We start from the raw sequence: 19,143 nt of genomic DNA, 5'->3' as shown, positions 1-19,143 counted from the left end.
TTCTTTAATACTTCATTGATGGTTTAATGTATAAAATGACAAATTAACATATTAAAATTGCCAAAGATGTTGAGTTTACAGTCATAGAAAACTGGAAAAACTAATAAATACTCAGATTTTAGAAGCTGGTACCAACAAATTTAAACAATTCGTCAGTTATCAAGATTGTTTCCTGTTAATCACCTAATCAAGCACTCTAGGGCACTGGCTGGTTTCTGGGTACCTGGGGAAATAATAAAACTGCTGTTCCCTGTATATTGGGAGTCAACAGGGGCCCAACAACAAATGTTTACCCCCTGGGGTTTTGCCCCTGGGGAGGTTAATCCGGCCGTGACCCTGGCTGTGAATGAAAGCAGGATTTGTGATGTAAAAGACTGTAAATTGTCTCTCCTGATTGTTTTCACTCAGAGGAGGGCAGCTGCAAATGAGAGAACTCAACTCTCTGGATGTCTTTGTTTATCAGTTTCAAGGTTTGAAGCAGAAAGAGAGTTGAATAAATTTAAAGGGAAATACTCCTCATGTCCAAAAAGTCTGTTTGACAAGAGCAAAGCCAGGCTGCACATCTGGAGGGTGAGCAGAGTTTTGAGTCTCCACCCTTTTGGTATCTAGAGACAGAAACGCTCTCAGTCTTGATCACAAAAAAGTGTGAAAACTGAGATGCCTTCTCCTCTAACTGCGCTGCCATACATCAGTTTCCGTCTCTGCTGTTGTTGCAATGCTCTACTTTTCACTCCTGCTGTTTCTTCATTTAGCATGAGTCAAATTGTGCTTGAGTGTCTGCTGCTGCTGCTTAAACAAAGGGTTTTTTCCACAGTGTCAGGGTGAGGACAGAGAGTGAAGGGCGTGAAAAAATTCTTCTCTCCTTCGTAAACCAACTAGTTTAGCAGGTAACTCAACTCTGAGGCCATAATTAGACCAGCTGTGTTTCCTGTGCAAAACTCCTGTGGAGTGGTGTAGTTTCTGAGCTGACACACAGCCAGTCTCCTGGTGATTAGATTTCTGCTCTTAATCTCTTAATCTCATTTGTCCCATAGTTGTTGGCTCGTTTCCTTCTATAAGTATTTGTGTGGACTGGTGCCAGCCAGGTTTACTGATCACTGATCAGATTGATCAATAGAGTTAAATAAAATAAATTCAGTCTGATAACTTGGCATTTTAATAACTTTTAGTTCAAGTGGTTTTGATCTTTCTCCTACCTACCCCCACCCCCTCCTTCCACCTCCTCTCGCCCAACAGGAAAAAAACAAACAAAAAACATATAGTCAAGTTCGTGGGTGTGAGCAAGAACAACACCGGAAGTTAGTTGTTTTTGCTTTTAAGTTTAATTTCCCATGTCTGAAAGAAAAAAGGAACTGAAAGCAGTGCAATGTCACTAAGTAATTTAGTGACATTAAGTAGGCAACTAACTGTGGCTACTTAAGTACACTCCTAAGATACTTATGGAAAGCTACTTAACATTATTATTATTATTAAGCTACTTCAGTATGTTAAGTAGCTCTGAGACAGTGAGTAAAATTAATCAAGCAGACTTTAAATTAATTAGCATCTATCTCTGATGATCATTTCATGGCTCCAGCTTTCCAAACTTTTGTATCGACTGCTTTTTCTTTTAATCATTTAAACACTGTTGGTTTATTTTTAAATAGTTTTGGATTATCTGTTGGACAGATGCACAGTGAAGGTGTCACTGGGATCTCGTGAGGGACCTTTATGGCAGTTTTTCAGAATTTTTACAACTCAAACAATCAGTCAATCACTTGAGAAAATGATTAGGAGAAAATAATCATTAGTTTCAATCATATACAGCACTAAAATGCTGTGTACATATTATTACATATGAAATAATACTCTGATGAGATGATATATAATAGTGTAACATATTGGGTACTTGATTATATAACACTTAAGTAACGTTTTAATAGAGTATTTTTACAGTAGGCCTCTGGTGTTAGTACTTTTACTTAAGAAAAGAATCAGAATCTTTATCATATGATTGTATTTGGTGTTTTATTTTGAAAACCCAGCAGCGGAAGTGTTGATTCTAACTTGACTCAGAGCTGAACGGTGCTGTGATTGTGAAGCTGACTATTGCTCCCTCGTCTCTCTCCCTCTCTCTCCCCCAAAAACCAGAGGACATTTTTTCTTTAACTTTTCATCTTTTTATATTTTTGAATCCCTCGGTCTTCGCCGCTTTTTTTTTCCTTCACTCTTCAGAGGGGAACTTGCCATGAGCATCACACGACCGGAGACCTGAGCAGTCGGGTCTGGAAGAGGTTGAAGATGCCTCATGGACCGCTCCATCGCCACCAGTGCGCCAGTTCAGGGCATCCCAAACGCCGAATAACAAAGAAATGCCGAGGTTTAGCGTCAGGTGGATCGTCGCGGTGGTGCTGATTCTCGTGGTCGGCGGCGCTTTCTTCTTCTGCGAGTATCTCATCTACTACCCGACCATCCTCAAGTGCGCCTGGCCGAAGATCAGCCATGCACGGGGCGGAGAGGGCATCGACGGCCGGCCGATGGACTCAGCGGTCCGCGCTATGGTGCTGTCGGACACCCACCTCCTGGGAGCCGTCGGGGGACACTGGTTCGACAAGCTGAGGAGGTAAATCTCATTGTTTATTTCTAATTCTCTTAATGCCATCCATCACTATAGCTACCGCTCCGTCCATCAATCCGTCTGAGGCTCTGCAGGAGCGATTTGTAAACAAAAACAACAAATAACGCTGACTTATGTGTCCAAACGCGCAGGGAATGGCAGATGGAGAGGGCTTTCCAGACCGCTCTGTGGCTGCTCAGGCCCGAAATTGTGTTTATTCTCGGGGATATCTTCGACGAAGGCAAGTGGAGCTCGCAGAAGGTAACGTAGAGCTCCCTGTTTTTCCCTTCTTGCTTTTGTCTGCAAACCCACAGTGCTCATGATGATGATGATGATGATGATGGTGATGCTGCTTATGAGACAACAGTAATGTGGATGCAGAGCAGAGGCCAGTGCTCTCCGGTCATCATCATCATCATCATCATAATGATCTTGTACCATCCAGGCCCGTGAGGCTGCAGGATTTGTGGGAAAACGCCAAATAACAACATGCAGCTACAGCCCGCATCCTCCTCTCAGCCCCCTGCGTGCCACATCCATCCATCCTGCTTCAGGCAAAAAAATCCCCCGGGAATTCTCGCACATCTATTACTGGATTGTCGAAAGGGATCCATCAAGTCAGATTGGAGCAAAAGGAAGTGGAGAGCGAGCGCAACACAGAGAGAAAGCCTCATTAAAAAAGGGAAGCAGAGCTTAGAGACTGTAAAATCCCCACTAATCTACTATGTTCTCCCTTCAGCTTCCTCATTCATTTTTTACTCTTAGTTTGCATCTTGGAGAATTTGCACAGGGAGGACTCAGATATCTGAGTTACCACTGAGAGAGATGCTGAAAGTAAGGCTGCAGCTAGTGACTGTTTTCATCATGGATCAATCTGTGGATTATTCTCTCAACTAATCGAGTTATTGTTTGGTTTATGTGTCAGAAAATAGTGAAAAAACAACTCTCACAAGTCACCAGAAGACAAGAAAAAGGTCTGAAACAACAGATATTTCCAGTTCTGATCAATCTGTCAGTTACTTTCTTGATAAATAAAGTAATCAGGTGAAAAATGAGAGAAACGAAAACCAAAATTTCCTAAAATCCCAAAGATGCATCTTCAAATTGCCTGTTTTGTCCAAAACCCAAATCATACTGTTTAAAGTGATTAAAAAAGAAGCACATCCGCACATTTTTAGAGCCAAAAACCAACAATATTTGTTTTTGTTTTTTTTGCCTGATAAATGACTTCAAAGATTGATCAGTTATCAAAATCAATGCCTATTATTGATCATTGGTCCCAGAACCCAAAGATTATTCAAGTTACAATGATACAAAAAAAGCAGCAAACTTTCACATTTAAGAGGCTGAAAGGAGGAAATGTTTGGCGTTTGTTCGATAAACGTCTTCAACAATGAGTCGATTGTTTAAGCTATCAGTTAATGATCGACTAATCGTTTCGGTGCTAATTAAAAGCAGGGAGTCATTCAGGTCTCCGACCTCTACAGGTGCAACACTGAATCTTGAATGAAAGCAGCCCGGCTCAGTCACCCACGGGCGGCTGCAGGGTGACCCTCAGAGATCCCATTAACTCTCATCAGCTTCCCAGGGGAGTTTTTGTTCTCCCCTCCTTATTATCAGAGGCCCTGCTTCAGCTGTGTTTGTGTCGTTGTGTCTCTGCAGCACTGGGAGGACGACGTGCGACGCTTCCACAGGATGTTCAGGCACTCAACTGACACAGAACTGGTTGTACTGGTTGGAAATCACGACATCGGTTTCCATTATGAGTAAGAACACGTTTCGCAGCCTCATTGTTTTATTGTATAACCCTTGCTCTAGAACACCGACCTGGTTCAGCCGCAGATTTGACAGAAACTAGAAAGTACTTTGATTTGACTGTTTGTCACTTGTTACCTCAGAATACCTCAGCATGATGATCTTTCTGTTTTTTTTTTAGTGTTATTCACTGCCCTAGTTACAGAAATATCTGATAACAGACGTCTATTTGTGTTTCTCTTTGACTCAAAAAGTTCTTGTAACTAGAGAAAAGAGTTATCGGCTGCCAGGGGAACCTCAATAAAAGCCTCATACTGTTACACTGCAGAGCCGGCAGTGAGAGCAAAAAGGACTTTGTCCACATTGCCCAATGTTTGAGGACATATTTTATTTTCAGTATTATTTATAACAGGTGAGCACCTGCTGCAAGCTGAGGAGTAGATCACCTGAATGAACACCGATCAGCCACAACATTAAAACCACTGACACTGACTGTCTCCTTATGGTTGCATCTGTCAAAGGGTGAGATGTGTTAGGCAGCAGGTGAGCAGTCAGTCCTGGAAGTTGATGTGATGGAGGCAGGAAAAACAGATGAGTATAAGGATCTGAGAGACTTGAAGAAGAACCAGTCTGAGGCGACCCGATGGCCGAATGGTTAGGACTCATACTATGCCTTCGCTGCACGTCATTCCTCTGCTCTCCTTCCCTAAATTTCCTGTCTATCCTCACTGTCACTATCAATAAAGACATAAAAGCCAAAAAAAAAGAAGGACCAGTCTGTGGTTCAGGGAAGGACAACCGGCGACAGGGACAGGGTCAGTCGTGGGCGTCTGAGGCTCTCTGTGGCGTGTGGGGGATGAAGGTCGGCACATGAGGTCCAGTCCCACAGACGAGCTACTGAAGCACAAACTGCTGAAAACCGAGCGTCAGAGCTGGAAGAAGGCGACCCAGTCTGATGAATCATGTTCTTTCAGATCATGTGGACGGCCAGGTGTGTGTGCGTCGTTTACCTGGGGAAGAGATGCACCATGGGAACAGGGCAAAGCAAGGTGTGACGCTCTGGGCCGTGTTCTGCTACCCAAACAACGGATTCCCTAATTGCTGCGGCCTCTTGGTTCAGGGATAGTTTGAGGAACAAGACAAAGAATTCAAGGTGTTGACGATGTGCTGGAAAAACAAATCTGGCTCCATCTTGCAACTTACAAGCCCTAAAACATCTAATACTAAGGTCTTGGTGCCTGATACCACAGGACACCTGCAGAGGTCTTGTGGAGGCCACATTTTAACAGGTCAGAGCAGGAAACCTACACAATATCAGGCAGGTGGTTTTAATGTTGTGGCTGATCAGTGTGTGTGTCAGTGGAAGGGATACAACTCAAGGAAATCTGACCTTTTTTTTTTTTTTTTTTTTTACAAAGGAATTAAGTTGGTTAATGCCACAAATTTGCTTAAATCTGACTAAGAAATTGTGCAAAACCTTAAATATCTCTTCTTCATTTCACATGACATCACTTGTCTTTGTTTCTGAAGCCTCAAACTCTCTGATTATCTCCAGGTTTATGTGGAAAATATTAGAGATTTTCAATGTGGTCTCAGAGTTTTGGACCCCTGGAAAATAACTACTGTTACATCCAGTATTTATTTTGCTTATTTTATGGAACATTATCTGAAACATCACATTAATTCATCTGTAAGAAAAAGGTTACGGACCTAAAAGACGCACCTGAGAGCTCATGTGTTTCGCTTTAATAGGATCACAATGTTCTTCATTTAACTTAATGGTAATTTTGGAGCCTTTATGTTTGTGGTGTTGTTCTGTTAGATTGCGTTATATTGCAGAGATGTTGCGTTTATTGTGTCCACCCCCCCTCTTTATGTAAAAAGTGTTTTTGTATGAAACTGTTATTCCTAATTTCTCAGGGGAAGGAGCATAAAAGAGATTCAAAAAACCATCCCACAGTTCAGCATTTGATGCGTGTGATTCAGAAATGTGGGATTATGTAGACATGCAGCGGCTCATATGTGCTTTGATTCGCCGCGTGCAGCAGGCAGCGAGGCTCTTATGTAACAGCGTATGACAGACAGACTTGACAGACTGAGCAGCAGTGTTTTTATTTATTTATTTCTTCTTTTTTTTTTGTGCTGTGTTGTGTCTCCCTGCAGGATGGACTGGTTCAAGCTGCAGCGCTTCGAGAAGGTCTTCAACGCGTCCTCCACCAGGATCGTCACCAAGAAGGGAGTGAAGTGAGTGACGGGAGGATGTAACACAGGGGTTCATGATAACCTGCGGCACGAGCTGAAGGACAAACAGCGGGATGAGAGGTCGCAGGTTTAATCCCCTGAGTCAGTTGGCACCAGAAAAAAAGCGCTTTAAAATGAGACGACAGACATTTCTGGAGATATTTGGCTCCTAAGTCCTAAAATCTTGGTGTAAAAACCTGCCAACGCAGCAACAATATCTGATTTTATTTCAAGTATTTAAAGGATAATTCTGGGAGTTTTGAACCTGGGCCTTTATTTCATTGAATGATTGCTAGAGACAAAAATCTTCCGGTATCGGTGCAGTATTGAGCACAAAAGCTGCTGCAATGTCAAAATACGTTCACTAAAAGTTCTTGTTTTTGCCACTGACAGGCTCAGATTGTTATGATAAGTGATACAGATACAGGCCTTTTATTAAAGCGTCAGATCCTTTTTGTTTAACCAGAAACATCACCACCAGACTCCATTGACAAAAACAGCAATTTCAGCGAGCAGCGATACAGGAGCTGCTGGAAAATCACTGCCTTGATCTGTTAGTTTGTTTGTGTTATTGTGTAACTTTCAGTGGTAGAAGAAGTATTCAGATCATTTATAAAAGTAAAAGTACCACACAATGACACAAACAAACAGATTGAGGAAGCAGTAGATTAACGTAAACTTTCTGCTTTTGTCAGTGGAGTTTGGTAGCTTTGAACAGGACTATAAAATGGCTGTTTCTGGTTAAACAAAAAGGATTTTACTCTTTAATAAAAAAGTCTGTCTTTGTAAGATTCCGATCTATAATGTTGTCAGACACTTACAATAACAATCTGAGTCTGTCAGCAGCAAAAACAAACATTTCACCCTGATCGTCAAAGTTTTTTGTTCATTTACCAAAAACATGGGAACATAAGGCCAAGGTTCAAAAATCCCGGGGTTGTTTTTTAACAGAGACGGACAGAAGCTCAACATTTGACCTTTAAACCTTTAAAATATAAGATCTAGCTTTAGGTAAGAGAAGAACTTTCAAAGTAAAAACATAACATGATTAATCTCTGCAGCCTCTCTGAAGCTCTCGTGTTTTTCTCTCTCTCCAGTTTTCTGCTGGTGAACAGCGTGGCCCTGCACGGTGACGGATGTCCCATCTGCCAGTCGGTGGAGAAGGAGCTGATCAAACTCTCCAGGGACCTCAACTGTTCTCTCCAGGTGGGAGGAAATTTTCTGGAAGTCAGTGGCACGCTTTCACACTGTCAGCACCTCCAGCACGCTCCACCGCCGCCGCCACCGCTGGTGCTCATGAAGTGTGAACGACTCAAGTCATGTGAAGGAAAAAAAAAAAAAAGCACCTCAGTTACTTTTCTATCCAAAAGCTCAGTCGTTGTTGTAGTGGAGGTGTTTTGTTCTATTTACAAATGCAGTGTTTGTACAGTAAAAAGCTCATTAAAAGCAGCAGCTGATCACTCCTCTCTCTTCCTGCAAACTTCCTCAGAACAGGAGGAGTGGAGAGAAATGAAATAAAAATGTTGACTGATGTTTGGAGGAGGCACCGTGAGCTTGCGGACAAGACAGGCGATGAATTCTTTATGTTTTTTTTTCTGCAGAACTTGCAGTCCGGCAGCGGAGTGATGGACAGTTGTGAGGGCTCGCAGCTCTATCCTCCCACACCGCCCATCATGTTACAGGTAAACTGCCAGTGTTCTCTCTGGATGTGCTCCCTCTCTTCTCCTGTCTGAACGCCTAAAGCACGGCTCACTGCTCACCCAGGGCGTCTGCAGCTCTCGAGGAGCCTGAAAAACCTCTGAATTCAGTTCCCTCGACAAAAGAGCCTCAGAGAGTTTTTTATATAAACGTCTAGAAATATGTTTTACAAAGATCCTGAACAGGTGTTCACACCTGTCCTAACATCAATTAATGTTCAGCTAAGAATTGGCTTTAGCACTTTTAGCAAAAAGGTTTATTTACAATTTTAATTGTTTAATCTATCCATTGATTTTCTCCTTGTAATGGTTTTGTGCCTCTTTTTTAATAGTTTTGTGTCTTTTGTTGTTGTTTTCATTTTGTGTCTCTTCTGTCATTTTCTGTCGTTTTTTCTCTTTTTTTTGTTCCTTTGTGGTTGATTTGTGTCTCTTTGAGAGAGTTAGCAAAGACAAATAGGGAGGAAAGGACCCAGTGCTAAAACGATTAGTCAAATTAAAACAGTGTTTCCTAATCAGGAGGTTGTGACCAGCCCAACAGGTCCCTAAGATAAATCTGAGGTGTGAGAAGATAAACAAGGTTCAAAGTCAGACTTTTTTTTTCTAATCTTTGCTTTTTGTTTTTGATTTACTGACTAATTTGACCTGGCTGCCTCCTGCTGACATGTTAGTAACTCAATTCAGGAGTTTCACAAACCAATACAGCTGGAAGCCAAAGTATTAAATAATAAATCATTTATTTATTTAATAGGCTCTGACAACAGTTTAAACAATCGAATCACTGTTTTGAGTTTTTAGTTTTCTGGTCTGGCTTAAATCTCAAATGTGAATATTTGCAGCTTTTCTCCGATTCTGTGTAAATTTGGAAATTTTCAACTGTTCTTCAGACAGAAGAGACTAAAGTGTGAACTCCTGCTCACGGTCGGCACTGAAGTTTATTTAAAATACATCATGTCAATCATAAACCTTCAGCAGATTCGTCACAATGCATGACTTCATTTTTCCTACGCCGGCCGTGCATTACACAGAACTTAAATATACAAATAAGCAATATGAAGACATTACAGATCTAGATTAAATCATCAGAATGTGTGGAAACATCTTTTTTTTTTATTAAACTTTTTGGAAAATATGTTTTTTTATTTGCAGATCTGATCATTTGATGATGAAAATTTAGTGTTTGTTGGCTCTACTGATTCTTTCATTTCATTTATTTTCCATTTTGGTCTTTAATGTGTCAGAAAATTGTGAAAGACGCTTATTAAGAGAAATTCAAAGTAAAGTCGTCAAGTTACTAATTTTGCTCAAAAATGATCCAAAATTAAAAGATATTCAATTTAATTTATATTTACAAACAAACAGCTAAATTTTACATTTAAAAGTTATTAAATAAATTTAAAAATTATTCTTGACAAATGGATTAAACAATCACTTGATTATTAAAGTTGTTTATGATTAAATATTGTAATATTTAATATTTCTAAACTATCCCAGGATCTTTTCTAACATAATTGAATGATGATATAATCACGTTTCTCTGACTGACTCATTGTTGTGCTCTCCAGCATTATCCTCTGTACAGAGTGAGCGACGCTGGCTGCACAGGACAGGACGCCGCGCCGCCTGAAGAGCGACACCTGCTGTTCAGAGAGAAGTACGACGTGTTGTCTAAGGAGGCCTCTCAGAGGGTGAGTGCTCTGCAGTCTCATCACACTGCCTCTGCTGCTCAGGTTTTTTTAAATGCAAAGCTCTTCTGAGGCAGATTCATCCAATTAAAATACAGTACAGCCGCCCGCCGTCAGGAATAAGTCGTGTATAGAAACAGCAGATGGCAACGATGATGAAGTTGCTGCTGATGATGATGATGATGATGTAAGCCGGCAGCAACGTCGGGTCTCTGAGGATGTGGATGTATGTAAGTTTATTTTTTCCTCTCTTCAGCTGCTGAATTGGTTTAAACCCCGGCTCATCCTGAGCGGACACACCCACAGCGGATGTGAGGTTCTCCATGACAACAAGTACCCAGAAATCAGCGTGCCGTCCTTCAGCTGGAGGAACAGAAACAACCCCAGCTTCATCCTGGTGAGTGACACCACCCTCCGTCTGTGTCAGACTCCTCCATCGATGCAGGACATATGAAATGATGTCGGTGGTACAGCTCTGTCTGTGGACTTGTTTTGGAGTTTTGCTCCTGTACGCTTAAATAAAAGAAATGCAGCAGTACGACACTCTGTTCAGCTCTTTACAAACCTTAAAGCCCTAAAGTAAAAGCCTGTATCACTGCATGAACTGCTTTATGTTTTATTCACCCGTCACCCTCCAGCACCTGTTTGTTACGGCTGTGCTGTTTCACAGAAACAGTAAAAACACAAACACTGGACTAAATCTGAGGTCTGCTCCAAAACAGGTTATTAAGAGATGATGTAAAACAAATGATTATCAGTCTACTAATAATTATCTTTGTCAAAAAAGACTTTGATTGGACAATATGATTTTTCTTGCTTCTTTTTGCGCTGTGAATGAATCAACTATGAATTAAGTCAATTTCATGCGTGTGCACAGAGAGAGGATTGAAAATTGGTGAAGTGGTCCTTTAGTTGAATATTTATTCCCTTGTTTCATGGTATTAAATTTCAGGACTGAGGATGTCTCAACTATAAACTCAGAAGTTTAAAATACACATAAAAACACAGGTTTAAGATGTTTTTCTCTGACTTTCCCAAACCTTAACAGTTGTTGCCACAGCACCTTGAAATGCCTGAATTTGATGCAACCAACTCGAAATGTCATTTGTCAGGAAAAAAAATCATCATTGCATCCCTAATTTTCCCACAGTGACCCCAAACTCTGAAAATTCACTTAAAAAAAGACGAAAAACTGAATTTTCTTAATCTAAAAATCTCTAAATTCAGTCTTAACCTAGACCAGAAATAACAAAGACCCGGTCCATTTAGTAGCTGGAGCTTTCATCCACATCACATGGTCTGTTAAATATGTCCCTCATATCATGGTATTAGGGGTTGTATAAAAACACAAAGAGTGTATGTTAATGTTAAAATAGTCAAAGTAAGATACAAAAAAGAGGAGGGAGTTCATATATGTGATTTCTGTGCGCCCCCTGGTGGCTGAAAGGGCCCTCTGCAGCCACCTCTGCTGATATTAACACCTATTATCACCTCTAACATCCTCCCTCCCTCCCTCCCAGGCGTCAGTGTCACCTGCCAGTTACGCTCTGTCCAAGTGTTTCCTGCCGGAGGAGAGCACGGTGATCGGCGTGTACTGCTCGGCCGGCGCCTGCCTGCTGCTGCTGTTCCTGGCTCACTGCCTGTGGATGAAAGGCCTGCTGCAGTGCCTCAGCCTCTGCCTGCTGGGGAAGCACAAGTCTCTGTGAACTACTACGTTACCCAGAGTACACCAGGACCAGGAGCCATGAAAGCATCAGAGCTGGGTAAAAAAAAATAAAAATACTTGATGTGAGGATTGTTTTTTCTCTCCTCTGAGCTGGGGAGGGGGAAAAATCTGTTCATACAACCTCAATTTGTTTTGTCCAGATGTTTTTGCGACACTGTGAAAGACTGGAATATATATTTTAAATGTCTTTAGAAAGGACTCAAAGTTTATCACTACTGATATAAATGATGATGGTGTGGTTTTAACCTGTGATGACAAAGCAGATTTGGGCCAAATTGTTGCTATAAATCACAAGTGGCGTTTGTTTTATCTTCCCTGGAGGAGCCAGGCGGGTGGGAATTATCAGAAAGTGCACACACGAGCCAAATCAAACAAGTAAATATGTAAATACTAACAGTCCCTGGTCTGATTTAAGGTGGTAAAGTCAGATGTATGTCGGTAGTTTATGTCTCCTCACTCTGATGTTGAACTGTGATCTGATGTAAACACTTGTTTGTTTCTGTTGTTGTCGTCCGATCATCCATCCAGGTTTCTCTCGTTTGTTGTTTTTAAATGCTGAATATATATATTTATTGCTGATTTTTCTGTGCCAAATGTTTGTGAGGGTTTTTGCCAAATTGTTGAAACGTTTCTGATGAACTGTACATAATAAATCAGAATCTTAAAAAGGTGTGTCGTGGGGGTTTTGTGGTGTCATGCACGACGACTGTGTGTGTTCAACCATCCAGAAACAATAAATATTATGGCAGGCAGAGATGGACACAGTATCATGGTAATTAAAAGAAATTAAAAGTGATATAAACGCAGATATTTTATGTTTGAGAACCCGTGTTCAGTCAAATCAGTGTTAAAACTTCTCAGAGCCCAAGGTGACGTCCTGAAATGTTTTTGTCTGATCGACAGTCCAAAAGCAAAAGATACTGGATTTAAATTTTGATATAGAAACAGAATCCTCGCTTTTAAAAACATTTTTGCTTAATAATTCACCAAATAACTTCCTGTCAATTAACTAACTCATTATCCAAAGAAAAATAGCTCATCTGGTTCTCAGTTAATTCTAAGAAGAAATACTTTATGCTGAATGCTCACTCCTGATCGTCGGTGTTACAGGAATAGATATTAACTGTATTAGAAATAAGGTTATATAATGTTAGATTTAACTATTATTCAAATATCCCTCCTCTCTTTTTAAATCAGGTGTCATTTTGTATAAAAACAGCGTCAGTGTTTGCAGTTTAAACGCCCTGTACACCAGTGATAAACCTGCACAGGTGATTCATTTTGACTTAGATGTTTTCTCAGGATTTTGTTTTTGACTGAAGTTACACCTTCAGCATGAGCTGTGTCCCAGTTCCAGACTACATACCAATTAAATACAGTTCTTACAAATAGTGTAGAAGAAATCAACATATTTTATATCTGAACACCTGCCAGTTAAACTTTGTTCCTGCAGCTGTTTATAGTTTCGTTCCAGCAGCTCCTCAGTTAGTTGATTTATGTTTAATTTTCAGCACGAACACTTTAATTACTCAGAGTTTATATGCAGAATGAAACTGGACACAGTAACTGAGTTAAATCATACATGAAGTCCTGTAAACTCACGTTGTTCCCAGTGCAGCTCCAAACCTGAGCAGAGGTCTGATCAGCCTGAAACTGGAAACACCTGTGAAGGTGAGCTCATGACTCTGAACGCCGACACGGTCACTGTGGTTCATCATGAGACCTCTGCTCAGGCTGAAGTTCATCAGATCCTGGTGTTGTTCACGCTCGCTCACTTAGTGGTATCACTAACACCTGTGTTTTTCCTGCTATGACCTATGTTTAAATAATTCATACAAAAATCAAAAAATGATATAAAACTATATAAACCAGGGCTTTATGTTTGTTGTATTAAAACGATCTCTCAAATATAATACCTAATTATTTTTGATCTCATTTTGTGCAGAATATTTTGTTAATATTCACTGATTAATGACCCTGTGTGTTTTCATTCAGGCCTTTTTCACAGCAGGTATTTGACCTCATAGTAGGAAAAGCAGGACCAGGACCCTGAAACTGGAGCAGGTAAACTTTAATTTATTATTTATTCACTCCTGTGCTTTTCCTACTGTGAGATGTCAAGATGTCGTGAGTGAAGAAGGTCTGACTTCAGCCTGAGCGGAGAAATAATAAAATAAATGACTGTGATGGTGCGCAGAGATGTTAAATCTGAATAAACTGACTGTGTATCATGGTACACTCTCCATCTAAAGCAACAGGTCTGCGATAAACTCTACTTTCATGAAGGTGTTGATTGAACTGTGTGATCATTTTGGAGGCTGTAGTTCGTGATGCTGCTGTTATGTCCATACAATTATAGAAAAATACAATAAAACAGAACCACAAACTACATCCTCTCTGACAAGAACTGAACATTATAACCTTCATGAAGGGAGGATTTACCGCAGGGCAGTTTAGTCTTAGCTACGTGTTCCTAATAAACTGGTAACTGAGTGTATATCTATGTGCAAACCCTTCACATAAATGCCACTGCAGCACCACAAAAACTAAATTAAACAGAAACAAAAAAACCCAAAAAACAGCCAAACAAAAAAGACCAAAAAAAAAAAAAAAAAAAAGGGCAAAAAAGAAACCAAAAAACACCTCGTCAGGTAACAAATCTGGACACAACTGGACACCAAGATGGAAATAAAGCAAAGTCCTCTAATGTGCCTCTTTATTTAAAGAAAATAAAAATGTCATTTAAATCATCCTCCCAGGCCAAACAAGGTTTTTGCACCTCCAGTCAGTTCACTCTCTTTTGGGGATAGACGTGTACTGTAGCAGAAGAAAAAGGCTGATGCTGTTTGTACAAGGAGAAGAGCTTGTCTTGTTGGGTGCTGCTCACACATTCATAGTGCCTGTGCCATCGGGTATGGCTCCAAAGGACCAAAGAATTACTAATATTGCACGCTCTCATTTATTCATCTCCATTCTAAACATGCTTTCCTATGTGTGTATGTATACATATTTACCGTATACATACATAGGTATGTACACCTAGGCACACACATAATTAAACATGTATAATTGTACATATATATTTATATAGACCTATAAATTTACATGTACATACATTTATAAAATTTTACACACAACGCACACTCACTCGCTCGCCCTCACTCACTCACTCACTCACTCTCACACACACACACACACACACACAATGCGTCTGTGAGTCTATGTTTGTTTTATGTACACATGCGCACAGGCACGCACATCAGTACAGATCTCAGACACACTTCATATCGAAAAAACGTTGGTTCCTATTAAAACAACACCAGGTTGCAATTTGGACACTTTCAATGGATTTCCAATGTTTGTTTAAAGCTGTGAAATTCAAAAAAAAAAAAAAAAGAAAAGGAAAAAAAAGAAAGAAAAGAAAAGAATAAGGAAAAAAAAGATAAAGATAAAGTAAAAAGGAGGAAAAAGTAAAACCAATAAAAGAAAACAAACCAAAAAAAAAGGCATGGCGCTGCAACATCTGGTCTTCACTGCAGGTAAGTGGTTAATTTGCATAATGTATACAGGTTTTTAGGATTTTTTCCCTATTTTTTATTTTTTACTAAACAGCATTTCCTTTTTTTTTATAAACCAGAAAAAACTAAACTCTACAGAGAAAGTCCCCTACCCGCAGTCTTCCGCTGCCGATAGAGTTTGACATCAAGCTGTACAGCGCAGTCGAAAACATACTTACATCTGAGCTCATTTACAGGTACAGCCATAATCAAGGCACAAAGATCTACAAGTAGATTTGTTTTTCTTTCAATTAAGTTGTACAAAATAATATTACATTTTACAGTCTGTACAGGATAATTCAACCTTGCACAGTGTACAAGTTAACAAAAAAAACTAAACCAAAGAAAAAAAAAAGAAAAAGAAAGGAGAAAAAAAAAGAGCAATACATTTTTCTCTCTCCCCGTCCCCTCCCCGCCCCACCCTCCCCTCCCATCAGTATCTCTAAGCTAAAAGGATGGTTTGTGTGGAAAAAAGGAGGCAGGTCCGAGTCTGTGGAGGCAGCAGGGCTAAGGTGCAGAGAGCTCAGTCCCCCCCTTTTCCTTCCTTCGTTTTTAAATCCTTCTGCGTCGTCGTCTTTTGTCGTTATATCCATCGTGTAATAAATCTTTTTTCCCACTCCACGTCTCTCTCGGCGGCTGCTCGGTCCACCCTGCAGCTCGGCAAGCTAACATCGTGACAGGGTAATAAATATTGTGATGCTACATTGTGTGTATGCTTCCTCTGGAGAAAAAACAACAACAACGACCAAAAAAAAACAAAAAAAACAAAACAAAAAAAACCAAAACAAAACCAAAAAAGTTATTAAGGAACCTGATGCAAAGTGCATTTTTATCTCTTCATCCACTCGGTTTCCTCCCCTCCGTCCTCTCCGGGTTTCTTCCGGCGTCCAGTCGTCTTTTCCACGCGGAGAGAAGAAGAAGAAGCAGGTCGGAGGCGGTGACGGGGGAAAAAAAAAATATGAAAGAAAAAAAAAACAGGGCAAAGGTCATGGTGGTGATGCCAGCTTTAACTGGCAGGTGACACACAAACATAAACACACACACTCACTCGCTCACATGGCATTCCTCCTTCTTTTCATCACACACACAAACACACACACACACACACACACACACACTGCCTCTACACTGAGGTCCTGCAGGTGTGTTTTATGTATCCACACCTGCCAAGTCCAGGTCCAATGACAAAAGCCAAAAAACAGAAGGACACAAAGGGGCAAAAAAAATAAGGAGGTAGCCCAAGGCTTAGTGGAATGACAAAAATCAAGGCATTCAAAAGGAAGGAGTAAAAGAAAAAGAGAAAAAAAATAGAAGCGGCACGCAACTTTGTTCCCCAACCTTCCTTTTACATCGGTGAAATGGGGATGAATCGGTCTCAGAGAAAAAAAAAGAAGTAGTACAAAAAGCTAAGAAGTTAAGAAGAGGAAGAGGATTTGACACACTTCAGTAGTACTTCATAGTCCTCGACAGGAGGGGTGGTCGGGGGTTGTTGAGGGTTTCTTTGGGGAGGTGGGGAAGGAGAAGGGTGAAGGTTCAGGGTGAGGAGGAGGAGGAGGAGGAGGAAGAAGGAGGGTTCGTTAAGGATGCAGAATGGTGGAGAAAAACACAGAAGGCTGACGGAGGCGGTCTCTCCCATCACAAGAGTTCGTACTGCCGCAGGTGCATTCTCTGGATGATGTCCCGGCAGTCGTTGAACACCCGCCGGATGTTCTCTGTGTCCACGGCACAGGTGAAGTGGGGGTAGCAGTAGTGTCTGCCGTCGCCGCTCGCAGTGCTGATCCGCTGAGGTGGGGGAGGGAGAGACCGGGACACAGGTCAGGAAGGGGGGGTCATTTAAATCTTTGAGCAGAGACCATGAAGCTTTACACTGTGAACATGCCATGTACACTATTTTTGTGTAACAGAGTGGTGCAGGAATAAGTCCTCAAACCAGGAAGTAAGTTAGCATTCTAGCACTTCCTGTTAGCCTCGTCCCAAAGTCAATGGGTTTTTGTTTAGATGGCTGAAATAAGGTCTGTGGCTTTAACACAAGCTCAAGACATTTTCATGTTTTATTCAATGATAGAAATTACAACAGACAGGAAGAAACTGGACAGGCCGACCAAGAAAGCCAGCTCTGTCCTGGGGTGGGGCACCACAGGACAGAGCTGGCTTGACCCCGTGGAGGTGGTGGGAGAGACAACGAGCCCCACCCCCTGCAGGACAGTCTGACAGCACCGAGCAGCTCCTTCAGCGAGAGGCTGCTTCACCCAAAGTGTGTGAAGGAGAGGTATCGTCCTTCCTGCTGCTGTCAGACTCTACAACCAGCACTGCTCCTAGTTCACCACACAGTCACATGGAGCATTTTTCACTAGGTTCTGCACTTTAATTAATCCATCCTAATCCAAAACAGCTGCTATCAGTCATTCACTGTGTGCAATTCCATTTCAAAATGTGCAGTATCTGTATTTAGTTCATTTTCTGTCTCTGTGTATAAAGGCCTGTGTACATTGCTCTTCTGTTAATATTTTTTATTACATTGTCATGTTTATACTGTTATACTACTTTTTTATGGCATCTTGTTTTTATCTTGTCTTTTACTCGTATTTATCTCTTTTTCTATCTTTTCAAACTCTGATGCTGCTGTAACAATGTAAATTTCCCCACTGTGGGACTAATATTGTAATACAGTCCTTTACCATCTTCTGATTTCATAGCTCACAGCTGATCTGAGCAGACTTCCATCTGATTCCTTTGAATCTTTATTTTATTCGGACCTTGAGTCAAGATTAAGTTTTCATCGATCACACGCAGGTCGTACGGTAACACAGCAGGTTGTTAAAACCCAGTGTTGCTCATGAGAAGGTCAGCAGAAGTGGTTTATCAAGTTCCACATAAAACACACAGGTGGTGGTGTTTGTATCTGGCCTGAATCCAGCAGCTCCAAGTACAAAATACTGAGTTATGAATTAACAGGACGAGGCTGTTCACGACTGGACATTCATTAACTCCGGCTTAGTTCAAATAGCTCGGACACGCGGCGACATATACTCACAAGAAACTCGTCTCGGATGAAGAACTTAGCTCTCGTCACTCTCGGGTCTTCACCGGGTTCAGGAGTTGCTGAAAGAGCGACACGTTCACCGTTAAGACAGACCCATGTAAAATCTGTGCGAGGATATGTGTATTTACTGGAGCACAAACCTTCATTTGGTATGGTGTAGCGAGCATATTCAGGGAAGTAGTCTTCAATTTTGGATTTTCCAGCTAATACTTTCTCAGCCAGCATGTCCTGCTTGTTCAGGAATAATATGACCGATATAGTGCGTAACCATCTGAAAACACAGAGGAGAAACATCAGGCAACATGGCTACAAATGTGGATTAACAACACACTAATTATGCTGCACAGAATGTTCAGACTTTTCTTAGAATACTTTTCACAACTTCAAATTTGGTTTCGGATTCACTGAAATGAAAATAAAATATTTCTCTTTTCTCCACGTCTGCAGTTTTTACTTTTTACTCGTGTTTCCTTCTCACCTGTTGTTCCAAATACTGCGGAAGAGGTCCAGGGCTTCCCGTAGCCTGTTGGTGTTATTGTCTTCCCTTATTACCATGTTGTAGCTGCTGCTGGCCACCACGAAGATGATAGCAGTGACGTCTACGAGGAGAGGAGGCGAGAGCAGTTGTAGTCGATTATTTGCACTTGGAACATTTGATAGGATGTTAGACCACTTTTTCTTTTTTGGCATTTCTCAGAGGTGCAAACAATCAAGCACATATAATTTACAATATAAATATATATAATTTACAGTCATTGTATCAGCATCCTCATTGTCTGCAGTCATCACTGTGGCTCTGAATTCTCTGACGTATGTCGTCTACCAACAGCTGAATATTTTTTGTTT

At 40.9% G+C, this 19,143-nt stretch overlaps 2 protein-coding genes and 1 long non-coding RNA gene across 7 annotated transcripts in view; 1 reads left to right on the top strand and 2 right to left on the bottom strand.

The window, feature by feature from the left end:
* The first annotated feature begins 1,979 nt into the window (after nt 1-1,979).
* Nucleotides 1,980-12,369, top strand: mppe1 (metallophosphoesterase 1). 2 transcript variants are annotated; one of them, XM_018678041.2, is made up of 9 exons: nt 1,980-2,602; nt 2,749-2,857; nt 4,259-4,362; nt 6,515-6,595; nt 7,690-7,798; nt 8,194-8,274; nt 9,852-9,974; nt 10,228-10,438; nt 10,470-10,623. In XM_018678041.2, the coding sequence occupies exons 1-8, from the start codon at nt 2,352-2,354 to the stop codon at nt 10,423-10,425; spliced, it is 1,056 nt and encodes a 351-aa protein (XP_018533557.1). In that variant the 5' UTR covers nt 1,980-2,351; the 3' UTR covers nt 10,426-10,438; nt 10,470-10,623. The 2 variants fall into 2 exon arrangements, with proteins under 2 accessions (XP_018533557.1, XP_018533556.1); XM_018678040.2 differs by lacking the exon at nt 10,470-10,623 and adding an exon at nt 11,492-12,369 and having other exon boundaries at nt 1,983-2,602; nt 10,228-10,368.
* LOC108884247 (uncharacterized) lies at nt 6,458-13,507 on the bottom strand. Of its 3 annotated transcripts, none has more exons than XR_001961010.2 (3): nt 13,300-13,504; nt 11,505-11,653; nt 6,458-6,647 (listed from the first exon to the last, which is right to left on the bottom strand). It is a non-coding gene; the product is annotated as an uncharacterized LOC108884247 (long non-coding RNA). The 3 variants fall into 3 exon arrangements; XR_001961011.2 differs by lacking the exon at nt 6,458-6,647 and adding an exon at nt 10,246-10,334; XR_007813010.1 differs by lacking the exon at nt 6,458-6,647 and adding an exon at nt 10,466-10,484 and having other exon boundaries at nt 13,300-13,507.
* An 889-nt stretch (nt 13,508-14,396) lies between these two features.
* Nucleotides 14,397-19,143, bottom strand: part of LOC108884251 (guanine nucleotide-binding protein G(olf) subunit alpha) — a 45,064-nt gene continuing 40,317 nt past the window's right edge. For both annotated transcript variants that reach the window (XM_018678049.2, XM_018678050.2), the window contains exons 9-12: nt 18,776-18,896; nt 18,438-18,568; nt 18,289-18,356; nt 14,397-17,036 (exon numbers count right to left, since the gene is read on the bottom strand). In XM_018678049.2, coding sequence (XP_018533565.1) covers nt 16,890-17,036; nt 18,289-18,356; nt 18,438-18,568; nt 18,776-18,896 — 467 coding nt within the window. In that variant the 3' untranslated portion in view covers nt 14,397-16,889. The remainder of the gene's footprint in view (nt 17,037-18,288; nt 18,357-18,437; nt 18,569-18,775; nt 18,897-19,143) is intronic.

This window comes from Lates calcarifer, linkage group LG4 (genome assembly GCF_001640805.2).
Source record: "Lates calcarifer isolate ASB-BC8 linkage group LG4, TLL_Latcal_v3, whole genome shotgun sequence".
Taxonomy (NCBI): Eukaryota; Metazoa; Chordata; class Actinopteri; family Centropomidae; genus Lates; species Lates calcarifer.
The sequence above is the reverse complement of the archived record's forward strand: the minus strand, read 5'-3'. Positions and strand labels throughout refer to the sequence as shown.

What these genes read in the sequence shown, in the direction of transcription:
- mppe1 (XM_018678040.2), top strand. Translation starts at nt 2,352, where the DNA reads ATGCCGAGGTTTAGCGTCAGGTGGATCGTCGCGGTGGTGCTGATTCTC. An exon ending in GCAAGTGGAGCTCGCAGAAG is followed by an intron (nt 2,858 to 4,258) that starts GTAACGTAGAGC and finishes GTGTCTCTGCAG; the next exon opens with CACTGGGAGGACGACGTGCG. An exon ending in ACCTCAACTGTTCTCTCCAG is followed by an intron (nt 7,799 to 8,193) that starts GTGGGAGGAAAT and finishes TTTTTTCTGCAG; the next exon opens with AACTTGCAGTCCGGCAGCGG.